Source organism: Pituophis catenifer, unplaced genomic scaffold (genome assembly GCF_029215685.1).
Source record: "Pituophis catenifer annectens isolate HBS135680 unplaced genomic scaffold, rPitCat1.0.hap2 SCAF_6, whole genome shotgun sequence".
Lineage (NCBI taxonomy): Eukaryota > Metazoa > Chordata > Lepidosauria > Squamata > Colubridae > Pituophis > Pituophis catenifer.
In genome coordinates, this window is record NW_027256886.1 from 46504460 (window position 1) to 46526555 (window position 22096).

Sequence of the window (22096 nt, forward strand, 5' to 3'; positions counted from 1 at the left end):
ATTCTCAACTGGTTCAACTGGAAGACTTAAGAATTCTAATATTTGAGGGGCTCCTATAAAGAAAACTATTTTCCAAAGCACCAAAAGACAAGACAACAAACAATGGATGGAAACTAACCAAGAAGAGAAGCAACCTAGAACTAAGGAGAAATTTCTTAATGGTGAGAGCTATCAACCAATGGAATAGCTTGCCTTCAGAAGTTGTGGATGCTCCATCACTGGAGGTTTCTAAAAGGAGGTTTCCAAATGGACAACCATTTGTCTAAAATGGTATTGGGTCTCCTGCTTGAGCAGGGGGTTGGATTAGATTAACCAAGGTGCCTCCAAGGTTAGCTGGCTCCTTTCTCAGATTCTGTCTGTCAGTTTTGTTATCTTCTCTCTCTCATTTTCTCTAGACTTTCTTCATGCATTATGCCACTCTTCTCTTGCTAAAAATTCCCAAATCAACTTAAAATTTTAATCTAATAGCAGATGTTTAATTTAGAAAACTGCCCATAACTCATTTGGTAACAGATTTGACAAATGAATTGCATGGGCATTTAAGAAATAAGTAATGCAAGGAAATAGGCAGGTAGAACTTGCTGTACTTTTTTTGTGAAATGCCTAGAATCAGTGACAGGGCAGCAAATAATGAATTTACATTCTTTCAGCATAATAAATCTGCTTGTGTGGAAGCAACCAACCATTAGTATTTTTTATGACCCAATATTCTTTTAACACCTCGTAGTGTTCCATAAAAAGCTCACAGTTTTTAATAATTTCACTGTGAGGATGAGTAATTCTTTTGTCATGGTTTAGCATGCTCATCCATTCACTGGAGCAGAAGGAGAAGAAATATGATAGGCATTAAGAAAGAAGCAATAGCGATAGAAGTGAACAATCTCAGGTTCCAGTTTTCATCCCCTGAACGCCTTTGAATGGGATTACCATTGCTGCTGAATTATAATTTTACATAGGACAAGAAATAAAATTACTAAATATGCAAGACTGATATTAACTATGTTTAATTTAATTTAGATATAGCTGAAATGAATTAGTTATTGCATTGACCTCAGCCACTTCTTTTCTTGCTTTCCTCCTTTTGAAGTGTAGCCCCCAGAATTCACTCAGAGCCAACTGAATATTTCAGTCCCCAAACATGTTATCCCTTGTCATAAAGAGAAGACCTCAAGGTTATTCAAATGTACCTCTGTACCAAAATGTTTTTTACCCTAGCAACCTCTTGCAGTGCTGGAAGACTCCTTACAATTCAAATTCATCTGCTACCTATTATAGTCCTTGTAAGACTCTATATCTTACATTAGCCTGTAAGACTTTAAGCCTATTTTCACAGATTCACAGTGAGCCATCGTGCTCTTTTCTTTTATCTTCCTTGCTTGTGGGTTTAAGTAAACATCTGTGGAACAGGAATACACAAATCTGTCTCTTTCACCTTGTTCAGCATTGAAATATTCAGCATAATGTTGCATTACTGTTAGTTTGAGTCTTCTTTCTCTCCTACTTCTGTTTTAAAAAATAACAAAGCACTTACAAAAGCAAGAAAAAAAATTGTCCTTGACAGTATTAATAGGTAAAAAAGGTTTTAAGTGGAAAAAACCATATTTAACTTACTAGCTTAGTTTAAAAGTAATAAAAAGAAAATGGTTGGAACAAAAACGGAATAAATATCTATAATTTTCTCTTAACAGCTTCTAGATATTCTCATCTCTTCCTATAAAAAAAAAATTGCATATTTTTTTGTTTGCAAAGAAAACTCCTTCAACATCACCTCCTATAAGGTTAAATTCAAAGTAGCTACTGACAATCTTACACCCCCTCCTTTTTGCCTCATGGTAGATTAAAAAGACAGGTACTTTTGTAAAGTGATTTAGCTGAATCTGGCAGAGGTTCCTAATTCCTGTACAGCTGCCAGGAGTCTGTGTACTTCTCTTTGTATGCCTTTCTTATCATCTGAGGAACTGACAAAATGTGCTTATTAGAGGAACAAGAGAGCTGTATTCAACTGAATTGTGAGAACAAAATTGGGAATTATTGCATAAAAGTATTTTCTATGGATTACAAAAAAAAGTTATTAGTACTTAAGGCAGAAATTATGTCATTCTACAATGTCAAGAAAATCATATATCTTAAACTGGGTGTGAACTTATCATTTTGACTTTTGGGAACAAATGGCTCTGCCGATATGCAGGTTTGTGCAGTCTAATGGCTATTATTTTTATGGCTGGTTTATCAGCATATTAACTCTGATACGCTAGACTTAACACAATGCTTACATGTCATGCTATGCTCAAGGAAAACATGGCTTAAAGTGAGAGCTTGTTTCATACAATATGTTAAGACAATAGCTGCATTCTCACAACATGCTGCTGAAACGCAAATGATGGGATTACCATTTCAGTCTAGTTTGCACATTATGCAGATCTAAATACCTGTCTTGGTATTAAACACCTATACTGGTATACCAGTGCAGCCTGCAAGAGTGAAAGAGGCATAGTTTATATATGGCATGGAGACATTATCATCAAGAAACCCATAAACATACTTTTGTAGGTATTAGATACATTTGAAAAATGACATTAAGTCTTTAGTTCATACATTTAATGTTTTGGGTCACATGTGTTTAAAATTCTCTACATTTCATTCTATTGAAAGTTCCTGAAACTCTGAAGGACGTTGTCAAAGTCATATAAGTCATTTTACTGATTTATAAGCAGAAATTCCTGACAATTGTCAGGGGAAGACAGGGTAACTATCCACAGTTTAAGTTTCTGTTAGAAAGATGCAAAATTATAGCATTTTTTAAAAATTTGTTTGGCAATATGGTGAGCGATCACTTAACAAACTCATTGAAACCAAGAGGCAAAGATCAAAAATATTAGGTGGAGCATGGTCAATCTTAAATTTCATAATAAAGGAGAATATTTGTAGCTCAGGGTGGAAATGAGGGGTCCTTGGTGCTCTCTGAGGTTATGTGATCAGCTTTTGAGACCTTCTGACAAGCAAAGATAATGGACAAGCCAGATTCTCCGCGGCAAGGCCAGGGTTGGGGAATGGTGCATTCCCTGACTCCGGATCGGACCGGATCCAAATCCGGTCTGATCCGGTAGCATTTCACCCCTGGTTCCTACTGTCAGGAAATTTCTCCTTAGTTCTAGTTTGCTTCTCTCCTTGATTAGTTTTCACCCATTGCTTCTTGTCCTGTCCTCAGGTGCTTTGGATAATACCTTGACTCTCTCTTCTTTGTGGCAACTCCTGAGATATTGAAACATTGCTATCATGTCAACCCTAGTCCTTCCTTTCATTAAACTAGACAACTCCAGCAACCATTCTTTATATGTTTTAGCCTCCAGTCCCCTAATCATCTTTGTTGTTCTTCTCTGCACTGTTTCTCTGCACTGTTTATGCACTGTTTTTACATCATGGAGATCAACACTGCATGCAGTATTCCAAGTGTGGTCTTACCAAGGCATTATAATGTGGGATTAACACTTCATATGATCTTGATTCTATCCCTCTAGCTTTTTTGGCAGCTGCAGCACACTGCTTGCTCATATTTAAGTGATTGTCCACTAGGACTTCAAAATCCCTCTCATAGTTACTACTATTGAGCCAGGTACCACCTATACTATACCTGTACATTTAGTTTTCTTGCCTAAATGTAGAATGTAATTTTTTTCACCATTGAATTTCATTTTGTTAGATAGCGCCCAATGTTCAATTCTGTCAAGATCCTTCTGTATCTTAAGCCTATCTTCCGGAGTGTTGGCTATTCCTGCTAACTTGATGTTGTCTGAAAATTTTATGAGTTCCCAATCTATCCCCTCATCAAATCATTGATGAAGAGGTTGAAGAATACTGGGCCTAGAACAGCCTTGAGGTACCCCACTGCATACTTCCCTCCATGTAGATGCCGTTCCTTTGAGAACTACACACTGAGTGCAGTTGGTCAGCCAGTTATGAATCCATCTGGTGGTGATGCTGTCTAACCCACATTTTTAATTCTTATTCATAATATCTGATTCTTGATTCAACTTGAAGTTTTATTCATATCATAAGTCAGTCTATTCTTTTAATCAAAGTTCAAGGCAGAAATTCTTATCATAATTACAATGGGATTTCGTACTTCAGTTTCTTTCCTAATATAATAAAAGTGTTCCTCCATTTACATCAGAAGTGCTATTTTTTTTTTCAAGGATTACTATTTTTTCCCCTAATGCTCACATCTTGCAAAGCTTCATCTTTTTAAAATTGCAAATAGCACTATTAAGGAAATCATGAAACAAGAAATAAGCACCCTTGTGGTCCTTCAGGTGATACCGAAAAGTATTCGTGGCAGATAAAATTTATAAGAGAGAAAATGAGATTGGATAGTAGTCTGTTATCAAGAACATTTTTATTTCTGCTTGTATGAATCAAAGAGATTAATGAATCTTAAAGACTAGCTGCCTGTTGCAGCATATCATTAAAAATCTAACCCATTTTATTTGTTTGCATTGGTAGGGCAGTATTTTGATCTGTTGATTTATTCTATAGGTTTATTTTAAAAATATTCCCCCTCCTCCCGATAATTTACATTTATAGGTTTTCCTAGACTCTGAGCTTTTATATTTAACTTCGCCCGAGAGTTTATAATGTGCTTTTATAATTTGATATAAGAGGCTAGCATAGCAGTATAAAGTCACCAAGAAACTAGTGTAACATATCCTTTTTGATGTTTGGCAAATCTACTGGGGCAAGTTGGAATGCTTCTTTCCGTTCTTTTTTCTGCTGTTGTTTTCTTCCCCCTTTTTCCTTTCTCTTCTTGTTACTAGTTTGGATTCTTTCTGGTACAGAGTGGACAGTGAACAACTCTTTTTTTCTGGATCAAGTGAGAAATCTAGTCTTCAAAAAACACCACAATCAGGACTTGTGCTTGAAATTCTTTGTGATCAACAGGGATGTAGACTGGAGCTTCTATCTTGACCTGGGAGCAGTGGTGTCAAGCTTGAAGTGTGCTTATGCTGTTGCAACCATTATTTCTTCTCAACTTACCAAAGAACCAAGGGGGACGGAAGGGTGAGATGGAATGCAGGCTCCAGACTTCAAGAAGAGAAGCCATGAGAGCCAAGGACACATCAGCAGGTGTTTGCCAAGACCAGGGACTTTTTCTCATAACAATAAAGCAGAGTTGTCAAACTCAAGGTCCGGGGACTGGATTCGGCCCATGGGGTGCTTAGATCTGGCCCGTAGAGCCAGCCTGGAAAAAGCAAAGGACTGGCCCACAGTGTCTCTGCCAGCAAAAGGTGGCCCTCCCGAGCTCTATTTTCACTGGCAGAGGGTTACAGGAGGACATCAGAGCCAAAAATGGAACTTGGGAACCCGTTTTTGCTGGCAGAGCACTTGGATCTCCATAGGTGCCCCCAACATGAATGATATTGAGCTGGCCACATCCATTCTTTCCACGCCTACCCTGGCCCCCAAAGTCAAACACAACCCTGATGTGGCCCTCAATGAAATCGAGTTTGACACCCCTGCAATAGAGTGACACTCAATTGGACAATGTGACCTGCACTGATAAGGGGGCAGGGGGAATTCCATATTGTAACTATGTGTGTTGGTGTGGGAATTACTGGTAGGTAGAACTGGTTTTGCCTTCATCAGTGCTGAAATAATATATTCAATAAAGTTTTGCATTCAGGCATCAGAATGTCTTGAATGTGCTTGCTTTGGTTGGGTTTGTCAGTCAGAACGTTGACAAGTAGCTTCTGTGAATAGCTTTGATTAAAGTTGGATGGCTACAACAACTCGTCTCATGCATTACCTTGGACCACTCAACATTTCTCTCCTGTTTCATTTCATACTCTTTCCTATTATAAGACAACACTTGTTTTAAAGAACTCTTGGAATATTTTTTCAACAAAGTATAAGTAAGTATAAGTATAATTTTATTTCTATACCGCCCTTTTCCTGAAGGACTCAGGGCGGTGTACAGCCTATTTAAAAACACAAGACAAACATCAATTAAAAATTTAAAATTATTAAATAAATTCGGCTCAATTTAAAACCCCAGAAATTTAAAATACCCCAATTTAAAATTATTAAGTTGATAGCCCGGCCTGGCGGAACAACAGGGTCTTCAGTGCACAGCAAAATACCCGGAGATCGGAGATCTTACGTATTTCCGGGGGCAGTTCATTCCCCTGGAATGAACAGGGCTGGGGCTCCCACAGAGAAGGCCCTCCCCCTGGGTGTCACCAGCCGACATAACTTAGCCGATGGCACCCTGAGGAGACTCTCTCTGTGGGAGCGAACTGGCCGGTGGGAGACTATTAGTAGCAGAAGTCGGTCTCGAAGGTACCTGGCTCCTATACCATGGAGCGCTTTAAAGGTGGTGACCAACACCTTGAATCGCACCCAGAAGACCACTGGGAGCCAGTGCAGCTTGAGCAGGAGGGGTGTCACATGGGCACAACGAGTTGTGCCCATAACCACCTGTGCGGCCGCATTCTGGACCAGTTGGAGCCTCCGGTTGCTCTTCAAGGGGAGCCCCATGTAGACAGCATTACAATAGTCCAGCCAGGAGATGACAAGGGTGTGAGTGACCGTGCGCAAGGCATCCCGGTCCAGAAAGGGCTGCAACAGGCGAATCAATCTGATAAAAGCCCCCCCTGGCCATGGCCGTCATATCCTCTTCTAAAGACAGCCGTGCATCCAGAAGGACGCCCAGATTGCGAGCCCTCTCTGTGGGGGGCAAAGTAATGCAGTGGCATGAGAATATTAAGCAACTTTGTGACTCCTTTTTGATGGACTACAGAACCTTTTCTTTCTCTCACACACACTTCCATGTATTTGGTGCTCATCAGTTTCAAGACAGATTTATTGTGCTATTTTAGAAACAATTTAGAGTGTTTGTTGTGATTTCTAACTTTGTTTAAAAAAAAAAAAACAAAGTTGAGGAGATCTCATGTTGTAGAACAGGGGTGTCAAACTCAAGGCCCACGGGCTGGATCCGGCCTGTGGGGCTGGCCTGGAAATATCAAAAGACCAGCCCGTGGTGACAACCAAAACAGGCCATGTGCAGCCCCCGCACGGCCCATTTTTGGTCTCCCCAGCCTCCTGCAGTACTCTGCTGGCCAAAACCAGGCTGCATGGTAGGCATCCACATGGCCTGTGTTTGGCCGGCAGGTGCTGCAGGAGGTGTCTGTCCAGTCTCCCCCTCAATCCCCACCACCAGCTTGTAGAAGAGAACTACATTGGTGATCCGGCCCTCTAAGAAATACCTGTTGAGGTATTTCTAAATACCTAAGAAATAAAAGTTCCAGAGATCCTCAAACTCATATCAGATCCAGATGGTTTAGAAATGAATGAATTTGGTAGCTGTGCAGATATTTTTTTTGCACCCCTGACATTTTTCAAAGAAGGATTTTTTTTGTTGAAAAAATTCCCCCTAAAATTCTCACCAACCCTAAATTGTCAAAATGTTTAACACATTCTCTTTCCCCAGTTAGGTAGTCCTTTTATCTTTCAATTTTACTATATTACATGCTGTCCAATTCCTAGCAAGTGCATATCACTTCCAAAATAATACCTCCCCAATTAATAGTATACATAGCAGAATAAATTAATGAATATTGCAAGATTTTTGTAACTTTATGAATCTTCTAAGTGCTGTCTCTTGAGATTTTGGGTGACATTTTACAAGAAGGTGAGAATTTCAGGCATCAGACACAGAAACATGGATGGGACCTGCAGCCCCATAAAGATGCTAACCTGCCTTAGAGTTTGAAAGCTTGTTGTCACATAAGCTTCGTCAGTGCTTTTGAATATTGAACCTTTTGAAATAGGAAAAAAGACCATCATCTAAAAACATTTGTATCAGAAGAAAATTCATTACACCCAGGTCGCTTCTACCTGCTGCCTTCCTACAGGCTGTAGGAAGCTTTTTGGTTGATTACTCAACAAACAACTTTTCCAGCACTGACAAAAGTATATGTTGCTATCCTCACTCTAGAGTCAAGAACAGCAGTTATTATTTCTTGGGAGAGACGTTTGGGGATTTATATCTTAAATATCTTACATTTTCATATGGAAGAGACTCAGTACAAAAGCTTGGTAATATTTAAAAAAAACAGTCTTAAGTCATGTCAGGTCATATTTGATGGCGCACAAGGAGTATTAGTCAACCCTCACAGCAACAGAAGGGACCCATTGGGGTAAAATCCCAAGGCATTATGAATAAACAGAGCAAGAAAGGAAACAGCTTGTAAGTAACCAAAAACACAGACATTAGATTCTGAAAAAAACCTATAATGTTATTTAAACACTCCCTCTGCCAAGCTCCAAGTGTTCCCCATAGTATTTTTGCCAGCATTGCTAGATAGGTCTGTTGCAAATAAAAAGCATCCCGACTTGGAAAGATATCTCACTTGTCTAAAAAAAGGTAGATTGAACTTTATTTCTATATAAGCATCTGTATATGTGTGTGTGTGTATATATATACACACATGCACACACACACTTGCTTACAGACAGTTATTATCTCCACCATTTGGCAGAAATATGATTTAAGAATCCTCTATTATGCATTATAGTATGCAACAGGGAGGAAAAAAGTCAAGATAATTTATTTTTATTGATTCACTAACTTACACTGTGCCATGTCTTCCAGTCATTCCCTTTGCTAAGATATCGTCCCCAAAGCTTTGGAATTTTTTCATTTCTTTGTAATTATTTTTATTAAAACTATAATAAATAATAAATGCTACCGCAAGAGATGAACTCATTTGCAATAGTAATAACTTTTTATTCAAAAATCTCTAGAAGAAGCAGAAAACATAGGAGAGGGAAAAAAGGAAAGCGGGGATAGAGGAATTGTTTTCTTCTCTGTCCTAATTTTCTTTATGTGTAATCAGTCACAAATTAAGATAGGTAAAATAGGATAATAACATCAGAAGAAATTTGGCATGGATTCTTTTTCCTAAAGAAATAAATTATATGGTTTGTCAATGTGAAAAGTTTTATTACTTCAAAATAGGATCTATTTTGGCAAAATACAAATTAAAAACTGTGCATATTGATGAAGCACATATTACCAAAGCATATATAATTGGATGCTGAAAAATAAGATTAATGCAGACAGCCTGGGCTGGAATAGGATATCGGAAAAGGTAAAGCTTGGAATGAACTGAAGTTGGCAAAGAACAAGGGGAGAAAAAGGCTTCCTCAGTATCTTATGTATTTCTGTTTACTTTAAATGATTTTAAATGTTTTGATACAGATGAATTTTGTCCTAAATTACAGAGAGTTCTGGATTAATGACTACCATTGAGTCCAACATTTCTATTGCTAAGTGAGACAGTTAAGTGAATTTAGCCTCATTTTACAACCTTTCTTTCCACAGCTGTTAAGTGAATCATTGTAGTTCTTGAGTTAGTAAGATGGTTGTTAAGTGAATCTGGTTTCCGCATTGACTTTGCTTGTCAGAAGGTCACAAAAGGTGATGACATGACCCTGGGACATTGCAACCATCATAAAATATAAGTCAATCACCAAGTGTCTGAATTTTGATCATGTGACCATGAGGATACTGCAACGGTTGTGCCTGTAGAAAAAAAGTCATAAGTCTTTTCGCAGTGCCCTTTTAACATTGAACGTTCACTAAATGAATTGTTATAAGTCAACAATTTACATAATTTTACCTTGAACAGTTAATGTCATAAATTGAATGAGGCCTGCCATTTGTCAACTTTGGGTGATGAAAGACAGTTTCAGTGTATCATTTATTATGTGAAAAATGGACCTCAAACCTGGGGTTCCTAACCTTCATCCCTAGTTCTTAGAAATAAATGAATTCAAATTTTTAGTAAAAACAATTTCACATTCTCTGAAGTCTGCTTCTTGAAAGACAGAATAGGGGAGAAAGAGAGAGAGAGAATGAAAGAAATAATGTGTGTATTAACTTGAAAAGGTTTTCCAAAATGTTCTAATAGAATACTGCAATGTGGGTGGCAGTGGTGGCATTTTTAAAAGGTTAGTATACTAATTCATATGTCTCAGTGTGTGAGAACTAATATAGTGCATTGTCTAGAATAATTGGTTGGATAAAAGAAGTTCAAGTTCATATTTTTTACCATTGCATTCAATACCCACACGGAGGAAAGCCGGGACCGTTACAATCTATAGATTTTCTATTTATAATTTTCAAATTTGTCTGCCTTCCCATTTCTAAAAATTGTATCTCTGGTTGTAATATATCTCTATTAAAAACAAAGTTCCCGTCTGTCTTGTTAGGTTTTGATTACATACGCTATAGTTTGGATGACCAGCTACATTTCTCTCCTCTAAAGCTTCTCATGGGTACAAATTATTAGGACAGAAAATTAATGTTAGATTGCCAATGACATCAACCTGATAGTCAGTAAGAAAATGATCTAAATGAATTCCACTGAGGCAAAACTCTGCCTGCAACTCTGACCTGCCTAAGGATAAATGTCACTGCAATTAGGTAGTGGTATCAGCATATAGTAGTTTATAAACTGTCAGAGGTCTACCTAGGAGCTTTCATAAATTGAGCCAAGCATATAAATCAGAAAAGCAACTAGTAAAAGCAGAACCAGATATCAAAGACAAAGCAAGAGAGCAATAGAAGCACAAAAGCTTAACAAATGGAACAATTTCCTGTAAAAGAATCTGTACCTTAGCATTTCTGTTCCATTTGAGTATTTTGATTTATTGTCAAAAAGCTCTTTTTGCTTAGTTTCTCTCTAAGGCTTCACCTCCATGGATACTAGCTCTTTTTCATGTCAGATTCTATCTCCTGAGTCACTTTAAGTCAGAGTTGGAAGTGTTGTCATTACCTTCAGCTATGAGATGGTGAAATTCCTTGAGTGTCATGTTCTGATATTTGAAAAGAAGAAATTAGGCATATTCAGCAGAGGTGTCTAGTACATGTTCTGGTTAACTCCTTGGAAAATGCCTTAATTTATAGAAAAATAGGCCAAAGTTAGTTATGCTATAATTGTATGAATATAGTTCAATTTTATTTTGTAATTAGCACCCAAAGAGAAGCCAGCGCAGCCAAAAGTCTACAGTATGAGGAACAGGAAAAGGGTCTAACTCTTTCCTCTCTATTACAACTGAATAAAAATGGTTTCTCCAAATTGTTGTATTTCAAGAGAAAAATTCCCATTAAAATCAACTGACATTTCTCTTGAAATGCAAATTACAACAATGAAAATTTGGCTTTGGGCTTTTTCATATTGTGATCAGCTAAACATGAAACTGACTTAAACCATTTTGGTTCTGCACTTCAACCCCCTCTTCTCTTTCGACTGTTGTGATGGCCCGATGGTCTATCTGGATGGATCACATTTATCACAGCATCTGGTTGGTGGATTCCTGTTTTTTATTCCTCCTGGACTGGTCAAATAAACTAAGTCCACTTCTATTATTTTTCTTCTGTCAGAGGGTAATCCTGCCACAGTGCATAGTAACTAACTGGAAACAAAGGATTTGCTTACAATGAAATTAAGCCCAGTAGGTGAATTGGATTTCAGATGTATCGACAGTCTAAAGTTTAAGATGTCTGACTTAAAGGCAACCCCTAGTTTAAGATGTCTGACTTAAAGGCAATTCCTAGTTATAAATGGGCTACCTATTAGTAAAAACGGTTGATGATTTTGTTATTCCTTGCACTGATGAAGCACTTTCAGGAGCTGCTGAAGCTGGGCATTTTTAATATACAGCAGTTTTTAGCAGTTCCTGAAAGCTTTATACAGCTTTAATGCTTCGTTTGACTCAAGGAAAGACAATTCCATGCATCATTTTCAGTAATAGGCAGTAATAGTAAGTACAGGTTCTGACTTTAACACAAAATTGGGTTAAAGACAGAATTAGGGAACAGAACTTGTTCTTAACCCAAGGACGACTTTCATGCATTATTCAATAATATGAGCATTTGTTCATTCATCTCATATCGAGTTTAGCCTCAGGATTCTTAAATTAAGCAATTTGTGTCTGTTAAAGGACCGATGATACAGTGCTATTAAATGGATTGCAATAACAACTATTGATGAATGGTGAAGTGCTAATCAGCAAAAACAGGTGTAGGTTTCAGCTAGCTGAGTGAGTCATTTACTACTTGCACGATAGTTTTTGTACAGAATCTGTGATCATCAATTACAAAGCCATTCATTCACCTATATATTATGTGACATGCCTGTGACTTATTATGTGCTGACTTCATTTTTTCAACAGCTGCCATGCTTAAGACAAAATAGAGCATTGGTATAATAGAATCTGTAAGGAATTTTGATTGATATATATCTTTAAACACATATGCAGGATAACCCTCATAGTTTCAGGAAGAAGCCCTCCTAAAACAGAAATTAGAAACTAGGCAAATTTGATTTGTAAAATATAGAGGAGCTTCCCAATGAATCTCTTGACTTTATTTTGCCTGGCAAGAGCTAACTATTAGTTTTACAAACTGATCAGGCTTTGAATTAATGCTATGCAGTAAAATTCTCCTGTGCTCTTTATCTTTCAGTTTTCAGATTTTTTATAAAAAATATTAATTTAATATTATATTTAATTCAAGATGGTTAAGAAAACAAATATCTAATCTTTCATGTCCAACATCTGGTAGTCTTCCTATTTTCTTGCATATCAGGAAAATCCCAAAGGAAGATATTACATCCTATTGGGAAGCATTGACAACCTGGAAAGTTTCAGAATGTTGGAAAAAATGATATAAAAACCATATCCATAGTAGAAGTAGCAGAAAAAAGAGAAATTTGAAATAAATTCTTTGGCATTTTGAAAATAAAGCAAAGAAAGACAAAGTCTTCCTTACAATTCTTCCTCTGAGAAATTGCAAGGCAGATTTGGTAGACCAGTACCAAAGCTGAGTACTCCAAGTGTAGATGAAAGGACTCATTAAGTTGAGAGAAAAGACTGCTTCATTGGCTATCCACTTAAAAGTAAGGACTTCAAGGCTGACTTTTGTAAGATTTCTTTTTTTAGAAAAATATGTCGCAAACATAGATATCTGCAAGGGAAGCAAAAGCAAAAGATAAAACATTTATAATGATATCTTAATGGATATTCAATGCTTGTATCCTCTTGGGGGATGTTGCTGCGAAAGGGTGGAAGTTTGCATTGTAAGACCATATGCATGTTTGGTTATTTTGATATCAGCATGGGTTGGGAACAAATGCATTGTGGGAACAAATGCATTAATATTTATAGTCCAAATGAGAAAAAAATGGCAGGATGGTTTAGAAAAATGGCATGATGGTTAAGACCACAGCCCCCCAACCTTTCTGGACTGGCTTTGTGGACAGGCAGCATTGGTGGTGGGGGGGAGAGGGGATGGTTTCACACAAGCAGTGGATGAGTGCATGCATGCAGCTCCATCTGCACAACACTCACATAAATAAGCTTTGCGCATGAGTGTTTGCCACTCACACAAGTGGAACCGCGCATGCTCGCTCATCACTTGTGTGGTCCAGTTTGAAATGGGCTGCGGCCGGGGGACTGGGGACCTCTGATTTAGACCTTCAAAGAAGAGGAACATGCAGTGAAGTTCCAGAATAATGTTCATTGTTCTTTCTGTAAGATGACTGTAAGTCAGTGCGTAATTCCTTGAGAAGAACTCAACTGCACACTGTAGTGCTTCCATCAACTAAACAAAGGCATACGCTTGCATTGTTAATGAAATATGTCCAGATTTATCTACATGAAAGACAGCATGTTTCCAGCAATATCTTTAACTATATTTTGTAATATAATAAGGTATTACTATCTACGAAGATGCATTAAGTTACAGTATTGAGAACCTTAGCTTTCTCCCTATTCATTTCTTGATCCTATAATACCCCAAATTGTATTGATAAATATTAAGCTCTCTTTTGGTGATTTCAAATGGGTTGTTTCAGAAAGCTAATGGAAGATGCTTTTCATCTGTTCCCTTTCTCTTTCTCTTCTTCTCTTAGGTGATTCTCATTCTTACAAAGCTGCATGACTTCAATTTGGGAAGTGTTACTGAAAGCTCACTTTGGAGGTAAGCAGATTACATGGTATCTTTTCCTCAGTAGTAGACAATAAAAGAAGACAAAGGAAAAGTTGTAAGGAACTGAACACATATTGCTTCTTTGCCCTGATGAGCAGGAGAGTTTTTGTTGTTTAAAAACCCTGTTGTGACAGTTATCATATATTTGACTACAAGTTCAAATATATTTTGAACTTGTAGTCAAACACATTTTCAGAACAAGATGTGTACATTTTGTTTTTCTGTAACTGGAATCTGTAAATTATCACCATATGAGGGTAACACTGAAGTATGAAAATAATCTGATATACAATAAATGTTAATATCATATTGAAAAAATAATTAGATGAACCCAAAAAGCTTCTGCAGACCAGATATGACTGAGAGCTTATTTAGCAAATACTGTACTATAACATAGTAGTCTATCCTATTCCTATCGCTATTCCTCCTCTAAATTAAGTTGGCCGCTGCTATTATTGTATATTTGTGAGTTATTTTTTAAACCTTGAAAATGGATGTGACAGTATTAGAAATGCTAATTAGTCATGAAGATAGGTATTTTCTTGGGAAAGCATAAGAAGTTAAAAGCAGCAGGATTCTGTTGCATTACACCAAAGATTGATTTTATTCAGTATTTTGCTGTCATGGTAACATCCATTTACCTAGGAACTTCCCAAACAGTCAACATTAAAATAAACAGGGATTAACACCAGGCAAACAATCAAGTAGAAAACTATACCCTAATTAAGAAACTGCCAAAGAGAAAACCCCACTGCCACCAAAAGCAGCAGACAAGCTATGGTATATAAACAGCGAGCAAGCTTCCTGCTCACTTGCACTGATATTAGCTAGTTGGGTAATGAAATGTCTGCAAGCAAACAATTAAGCTCAGACAGTACCAAGGACTCCACAGTTTTTATAATGTGCCCAAATTCTCTTGAAATAAAAGATGAATCATGGATTGGATTCTGAAATTTAGAATTTGTCAGACAAGGGTATAAGCTACAAAGTATAAATAAACAAATGTGGAAACCACACCTTTAATTTTCATAGGTCAGCACAGGTCAGGTGACAGTATTAGTCTTCTAGAGTAGGTTTGCTTACATGAAAAGCCAATATGTGATCTAGATTCTGTCTATTGACCTTTTGTCTTCTAGCCTTTCCCCCTCATCTGATTATTTTTTTAAAAGAAAATTAGGGTTAGCATTGGTTTTTCCGCTCATGTTCTCCTTCTATTCCTTAACTTCATTGATTCAGAATTTTTTAACTATCTAAATATATTCAGGATGTTATCATGTCTTCATAGTAAGATTCCTGATCCTTTTTCAGTGAGGGCAGGAAGGGAATAAACAGCCCTCCCATGCCTTCCTGATTGCAAATATTTCCATTCAGGTCTATGAATTTGGTACAAGAATATAGAGAGGGGAAAGAAAGTGAGAGTGGCCAGCAGAGTGTGACACTACAAGGAACATAATGGGAAGTGTTCATTAAATATGTGTTTGGCCCTGGCGGCGCAGTGGTTAGAATGCAATATTGCAGCTAACACTGCCCATAGATTGGAGTTTGATCCTGATAGACTCAGGGTTGACTCAGCCTTCCATCCACCCAAGGTCGGTAAAATGAGGACCCAGATTGTTGGGGGCAATATGCTGACATTATAAACTACCCAGAGGGTCCTGTAAGTACTGTGGCGCAAAATATGTCTAAGTGCATTGCTACTGGTATGTCACTTTAATTATATTTAATTTAAACAAAATGGAAATGAAAGAAAGAAAGTCTGATTTTTGCAACACCCATTCAGATCTAAAGGCAGACATTAGCTAGCAAAAGTTGAGCTATCCTTTCTTTTCAGAAAATAGGTCAACTGTACCAGCTATTGCAGTGATTATGACTATTATGGCTATTTGTCGATCCAAAATATATATAAAAAAGTTATGACTGGTAAAGGAGTGGAAAGAGCTATCGTAATTGTTTCAAATCAAAGGGAAATCAAGTTAAAGAGGATTTTTAAATAAATCCCTTTGCTAATTAAATGCAATGCAAGTACATCGCTTCTTAGTTTCTATTGATCATTGTCAGCTATGCTTTCTTTCAGTTGTGGTTTATGAAGTATTTACAAATATATTCCCTTTATAAATATATTCCAGTCTTCATCAATCTAGTACCTTCCCAATAGTTTGGATTCTTCAAGTTTTGAAACCCTGTTCTCCCTGAAGAAGGTTGTGATAAATACTTTGGTTTCATTTTAAACTGAGTGTGTCCAGCAACAAAGGGCATACTTACATTAGGAAAGTTTAGATATGATAAAAACCAGAGAACCCAAAACCAGGTTGTCAGGAGCAATGCTTTAGGAAAGGTGACTAAAGTTTTGTTTTCAAAGAGTCAACCAGAGGTGGGTTTCAGCAGGTTCTGACCAGTTCTCGAGAACCGGTAGCGGAAATTTTGAGTAGTTCAGGTAGTAAAAATTCTGACTGGCCCATCCCCATCTATTCTCTGCCTCCTGAGTCTCAGCTGATCGGGAGGAAATGGGCATTTTGCAGTAACTTTCCCCTGGATTGGGGATGGAATGGTATCCAGTATCCTTCCCATGCCACGTCCACCAAGCCATGCCCACCAAGCCACACCCACAGAACTGGTAGTAAAGATTTTTGAAACCCACCACTGGAATTAACGTCTATAGCAAACCACAGTGGTAATACAGATTCAGTTCTCTGAAACATACCAGATTAAGGCAGGTTACCCAGACTTTTGGCTGCAGTCAAGTTGTTAGAAACAAGGCAATTAAAAAAGAATTCTGTTTCCATTTTATGAAGGTTTATGGAGTTGAACTTCACTGTGGGTCCCTTCCCTTTATTAAAATGCCTGTGGAATCCCTGGAAAGTCTTTATGGTTTCACAAATCATACTCCCAGTTGATCCATTTGTTTTGTCCTCTAATCGCTGTATCACTGACCTTTCCATAGGCCAGCAAATTTCTGAAATCCTGATTTTTTTCAGATTAATTAATTATTATTATTATTATTTTGCCTAGAAAGTTCTAGGCCTAATTGCTGAGAATTTGTATTAGTTTAAAAATTTTAATGACACTCATGATTTATTAATGTACTCCTCTTGCATCTGCTGCTTTATTCCTTGATGGAATTCTTGCTAAATCTGAGTGAATTAATAAAAACAAAACTGCGTATTATAATAGTGTTTTAGCTTGGCTGTTAATTAAAAGCACTTTGCCACTATTCAGTTGTTTTTGTTTCCCTCTTTTTTCTTTTTTTCTTTTTCTTTCTAACTGATTTCGCTATGGGAGTCTTTAAAGTCTAGGCAAGCCTAAATTGCCAGAACAGGTTCTTTTTTTGGGAACTTAAACTGATTATTGTGTTTTGTGAATCTTCCTGCTCACCTTCCTGCTTAAACATAACACTGAAAGTGTAGGTATTTGTACATGACCAATTTGCATGAATTGTTACTGTTATTGGATCTGTAATGTTGCATCTGCTTATCCAGTTATACATGGCTGCAGGGAGGTTTTGAAAGTCTAGGAGTAGAAATTATGGACAATTTCCTTGCTCTTCACTTCATAATAGAAAATGGAACATTTTTCTTAGTCTAAGTGATGTTAATGTCCTGTTCCATTCAGTAACTTAAATTTTGAACCTGGGAATCTATTTAGATTATTATTCTTTTCAAAAGTACTAAAATATTTTAGCCTCAGGTTGTTTGCCTTATTTTTTCAACTGGAATTTGACTGTTCTTTCCTTTTTGGGTGTGTGTGTATGTGTTTGACTTTTGTATAATTGGGAACCATTTGAGAAAGTCTGGATAAATGAGCTTTTTGTCCTTATTACCTATTTTTGGAAGAATATGAAATATGGCATTGACAAGTTCTCTTGATTTGATGTAATATTGTTCTTCAAGTAGCTGCTTCTACATGAGACATTTCTAACACTTGGAGTTTCTGTTTTTTCATATTGAATCTCTTTGGGATGGCAATATACACTGCTACAAAAAAATAAAGGGAACACAGGCAGAAGACATCCGAGATCTGAATGAATGAAATAGCCTTATTAAATACTTTGTTCGTTACATACAGTAGTTTTGTGTTCCCTTTAGTTGTTTGAGCAGTGTATAAACTACTGTATGTAACGAACAAAGTATTTAATAAGGCTATTTCATTCATTCAGATCTCGGATGTCTTCTGCTTGTGTTCCCTTTATTTTTTTGAGCAGTATATTTTAGTACCATACATATTATTCATGTTAGTCTTAAAGAGTTGGGACCATCAGAGATAGACAGAAATGTTCTAATGCTTTGTATCATAGTTTCATGAGGGCCACCTAATAAATGACTCTTGATAGTGTTTCAATTATACATTGAATCTGTCATTGCATTTTCAACGTAGAAGAAAGAGGTGATACATGGGTACTGAGTGACATAATATAGCAGTTTTATAATATTACTTTCTACAACAAGATCTACAGCAAGGCCAATTAAATATAGTGAAAATCAGTATTTGTTCTGTTTCACCTTCAGCAATATATCAGATGGGAGCCTGTCCTGAACACAAATGATATCCCTACAAAAACAGCTTTTAGTGTGGGAGGTTTTTAATTTTTTTCATCAGGGTCCCACCAGAAAGTTCTGCAGATTGGATACCTTTGCATTATTCAAATGAAAATGAATACTATCTGTTTTCCACTGATCTTCCACTGATCTTTTCTGATAAACTAGACCATCAAGTAATAGGAAATCACTTCATAGGTACAGCCATGGTTATACAGAATAGCAATAGCACTTAGAATTATATAGTGCTTCATAGTGCTTTACAGTTCTCTCTAAGAAGTTTACAGAGTCAGCCTATTGCCTCCAACAATCTGGGTCCTCATTTTACCAACCTTAGAAGGATGGAAGGCTGACTCAACCTTGAATGTACATTATAGTTTCCTTCTGGTTATTTCTAGATCTTTTCCTTTTCTATATGCATTTGATGTGTAGGTTATTGAAATAACCATGAATAACCAGCTGTTTGGATCTCTCTTAGATCTTTCACAATTTGTATGATCATGACATTTCCTCAAAATTTCAAGATCTTTATAATGTCTGAAGGTCCTTTGTATGTGATGTCTCGCTGCCTGGAGGCTGTGTGGGTCTGGATGGGGAGGAACAGGCTCAGACTCAACCCCTCCAAGACTGAATGGCTGTGGCTTCCGGCGTCCCGATACAGTCAGCAGGTGCCATCGCTGACTATTGGAGGTGAATCCTTGCCCCCCACGGAGAGGGCTCGCAATCTGGGTGTCCTCCTGGACGCACGGCTGTCTTTAGAAGAGCATATGACAGCCGTGGCCAGGGGGGCCTTTTATCAGGTTCGCCTGATTCGCCAGTTGCAGCCCTTTCTGGACCGGGACGCCTTGCACACAGTCACTCACGCCCTTGTCACCTCCCGGCTGGACTATTGTAATGCTCTCTACATGGGGCTCCCCTTGAAGAGCACTCGGAGGCTCCAGCTGGTCCAGAATGCGGCCGCGTGGGTGGTTATGGGTGCAACTCATTGTGCCCAGGTGACACCCCTCCTGCGCGAGCTGCACTGGCTCCCAGTGGTCTTCCGGGTGCGATTCAAGGTGTTGGTCACCACCTTTAAAGCGCTCCATGGCACAGGACCCGGGTACCTTCAGGACCGACTTCTGCCACCAATAGCCTCCCACCGGCCAGTTCGCTCCCACAGAGAGGGTCTCCTTAGGATGCCATCGGCCAAGTTATGTCGGCTGGCAACACCCAGGGGGAGGGCCTTCTCTGTGGGAGCCCCAGCCCTGTGGAACGAACTGCCCCCGGAAATACGTAAGATCTCCGACCTCCCGGTGTTTTCGTTGTGCACTCAAGACCCTGTTGTTCCGCCAGGCTGGTCTATCAACATAGCAATTTTTAAATTGGGTTTTAAATTTTTGGGGTTTTAAATTTGAGCCGAATTCATTTAATAATTTTAAACTATTTTAACTGATGTTGTCTTGTGTTTTTAATAGGCTGTACACCGCCCTGAGTCCTTCGGGAGAAGGGCGGTATAGAAATAAAATTATTCTTATTCTTAATATAGATCAGATATTTACAGAATTTGAACATTGTTCAAGGCCCAGAAATGTACTCAAAAACAGAAATGTTTGAAACATCATGGTTAAGTTAATCACTCTGTGATTAACCCAGTAGTGACTTTAAATTCTTCATGGTGCTGGCCTTTCTTACATAATCACAATTAGAATTAGATGAGCCTTGATAGTACAGTGGTTTAGTGCACCCTGTTATTAACACAGCTGCCTGCAATTTCTGCTGGTTCGAATCTCTCCAAGGCTCAAGGTTGACTCAGCCTTCCATCCTTTCTAAGATAGGTGAAATGAGGACCCAGTTTGTGGGGGCAATAAGCTGACTTTGTATAAAATATACAAAAGAATGAAGGCTATTGCTTAACGCATTGTAAGCCGCCCTGAGTCTCCGGAGAAGGGCGGCATATAAATCGAATTTTTTTTAAAAAAAGATTAACAATCAGAAATAGACTGTTCTGCAATTGCACAGTTTGATTATTTACAAGAGAAAGCAATATGTTAAAAGTAATGTCAAAATCTGTGAAGCAAGACCAAGCTAAATGTACAATTATTGTATTCTTCATTGCCAGACAGTCTGTAGTCAGTCACAACTCTTATTGCAGTGCTCTGGTATTTGGTCTTCACCAGGGGTGAAATATAATTTTTTTCCCTACTGGTTCTGTGGGTGTGGCTTGTTGGGCGTGGCAGGGGAAGGATATTGCAAACTCTCGATTCCCACCCTACTCTGGGGCCAGCCAGGGGTGGTATTTGCCGGTTCTCCGAACTACTCAAAATTTCTGCTACCGGTTCTCCAGAACCTGTTAGAACCTGCTGGATTTCACTCCTGGTCTCACCATGGTGCCTGGTTAAGAAGAATTTTTCAAAGTTCTGTCATAGAAGTAATTATTGATTCATATTCTGTATGCAGTGCCATCTTTCCCAGGGCCATTTTCTATGTTGTAACTCCTTTTTTCCCTCATGGAGGAAGGCAAGTAAAATACTTGTTAAATCTTATCATTCCTCCAGTTGTCTTATTTTTTATTTATTTTTAAATACTTTTTGTTGCTTAGATTTTTTATCTAATACCTTAGTCTTTTTTCCTTAACTCAGAAAAAAGAAAAAAATTAAAGCCTTCGTCATGTTCAGTTCCTGTTGAACATGGAATTCATCAACATGACAATGTAGTTTTCGTGGCAACAATATGGGACAGGCATTGCCATAGACATCTTCTAAGCCTTCTTAACTTTCTATTGTAGCTTACAACTGTGGGATTTTAGCTTTTATCAACCAAGCTCAGTTTGAAGGTGAAAAATTGTCCACAAATAATAATACCATTAACAATTGTTTACATGGTTGGTCACACAGTCAGCCAGATATTATTATGTGCAACAAAATAGGAAATCACAATTGCTGGTTCTTTAGCTGATGTTGGCCTTTATATACATCAATTTGTTCTCAAGAACCTAGGATGTCATAATACATTAGTGTATATATATGGGCCCAAGCAATGTAGCCTTTTGTGATTTTCAGACAGTAATTTTGTCAGTGTGCATATTTTCTAAGTGACATTCAAGATTTTTTGGTTTGGCATCCAGTGTTCCCATAACCATGAGGGCCAATATGGCGGGTTTAATGCAATGATCTTTCAGTTTTGATTTTCAGATCTTGATATTTTGTGAACTTCTTCAGGTTTTTTTTTATCTCATTGTCTACTACCTCCTAATATGGCCACATCAGTTATCCACACCTTTTTTCAACCACAGTTAAATTTGGACTGTTATGAGCCAAGACTTTATCAGTTTGTGTTTGGAAATCCCACTATATTTTAACCTGCTCATTTTCAACTACTTTTTTCAACTCTATGTTCTCACCAATTTTTCATTACTGGTACACAATAATTTTGACACTTACAGTATTCCAATAAATCATTCTGGTGACTGTGTTATATTATTGTTTATAATCAGTTTGTGATGTCCTCTTGCACAAGCTGAATATGGGTTTCCTGT

The 22096-nt window shown here is 37.8% G+C and overlaps 1 protein-coding gene across 1 annotated transcript in view; it reads left to right on the forward strand.

Annotated features, from left to right (window-relative positions):
- Nucleotides 1-22096, forward strand: part of LOC139318620 (VPS10 domain-containing receptor SorCS3-like) — a 478807-nt gene that overhangs the window by 144440 nt on the left and 312271 nt on the right. Inside the window, exon 2 of the mRNA XM_070946166.1 lies at nt 13974-14041. Coding sequence (XP_070802267.1) covers nt 13974-14041 — 68 coding nt within the window. The remainder of the gene's footprint in view (nt 1-13973; nt 14042-22096) is intronic.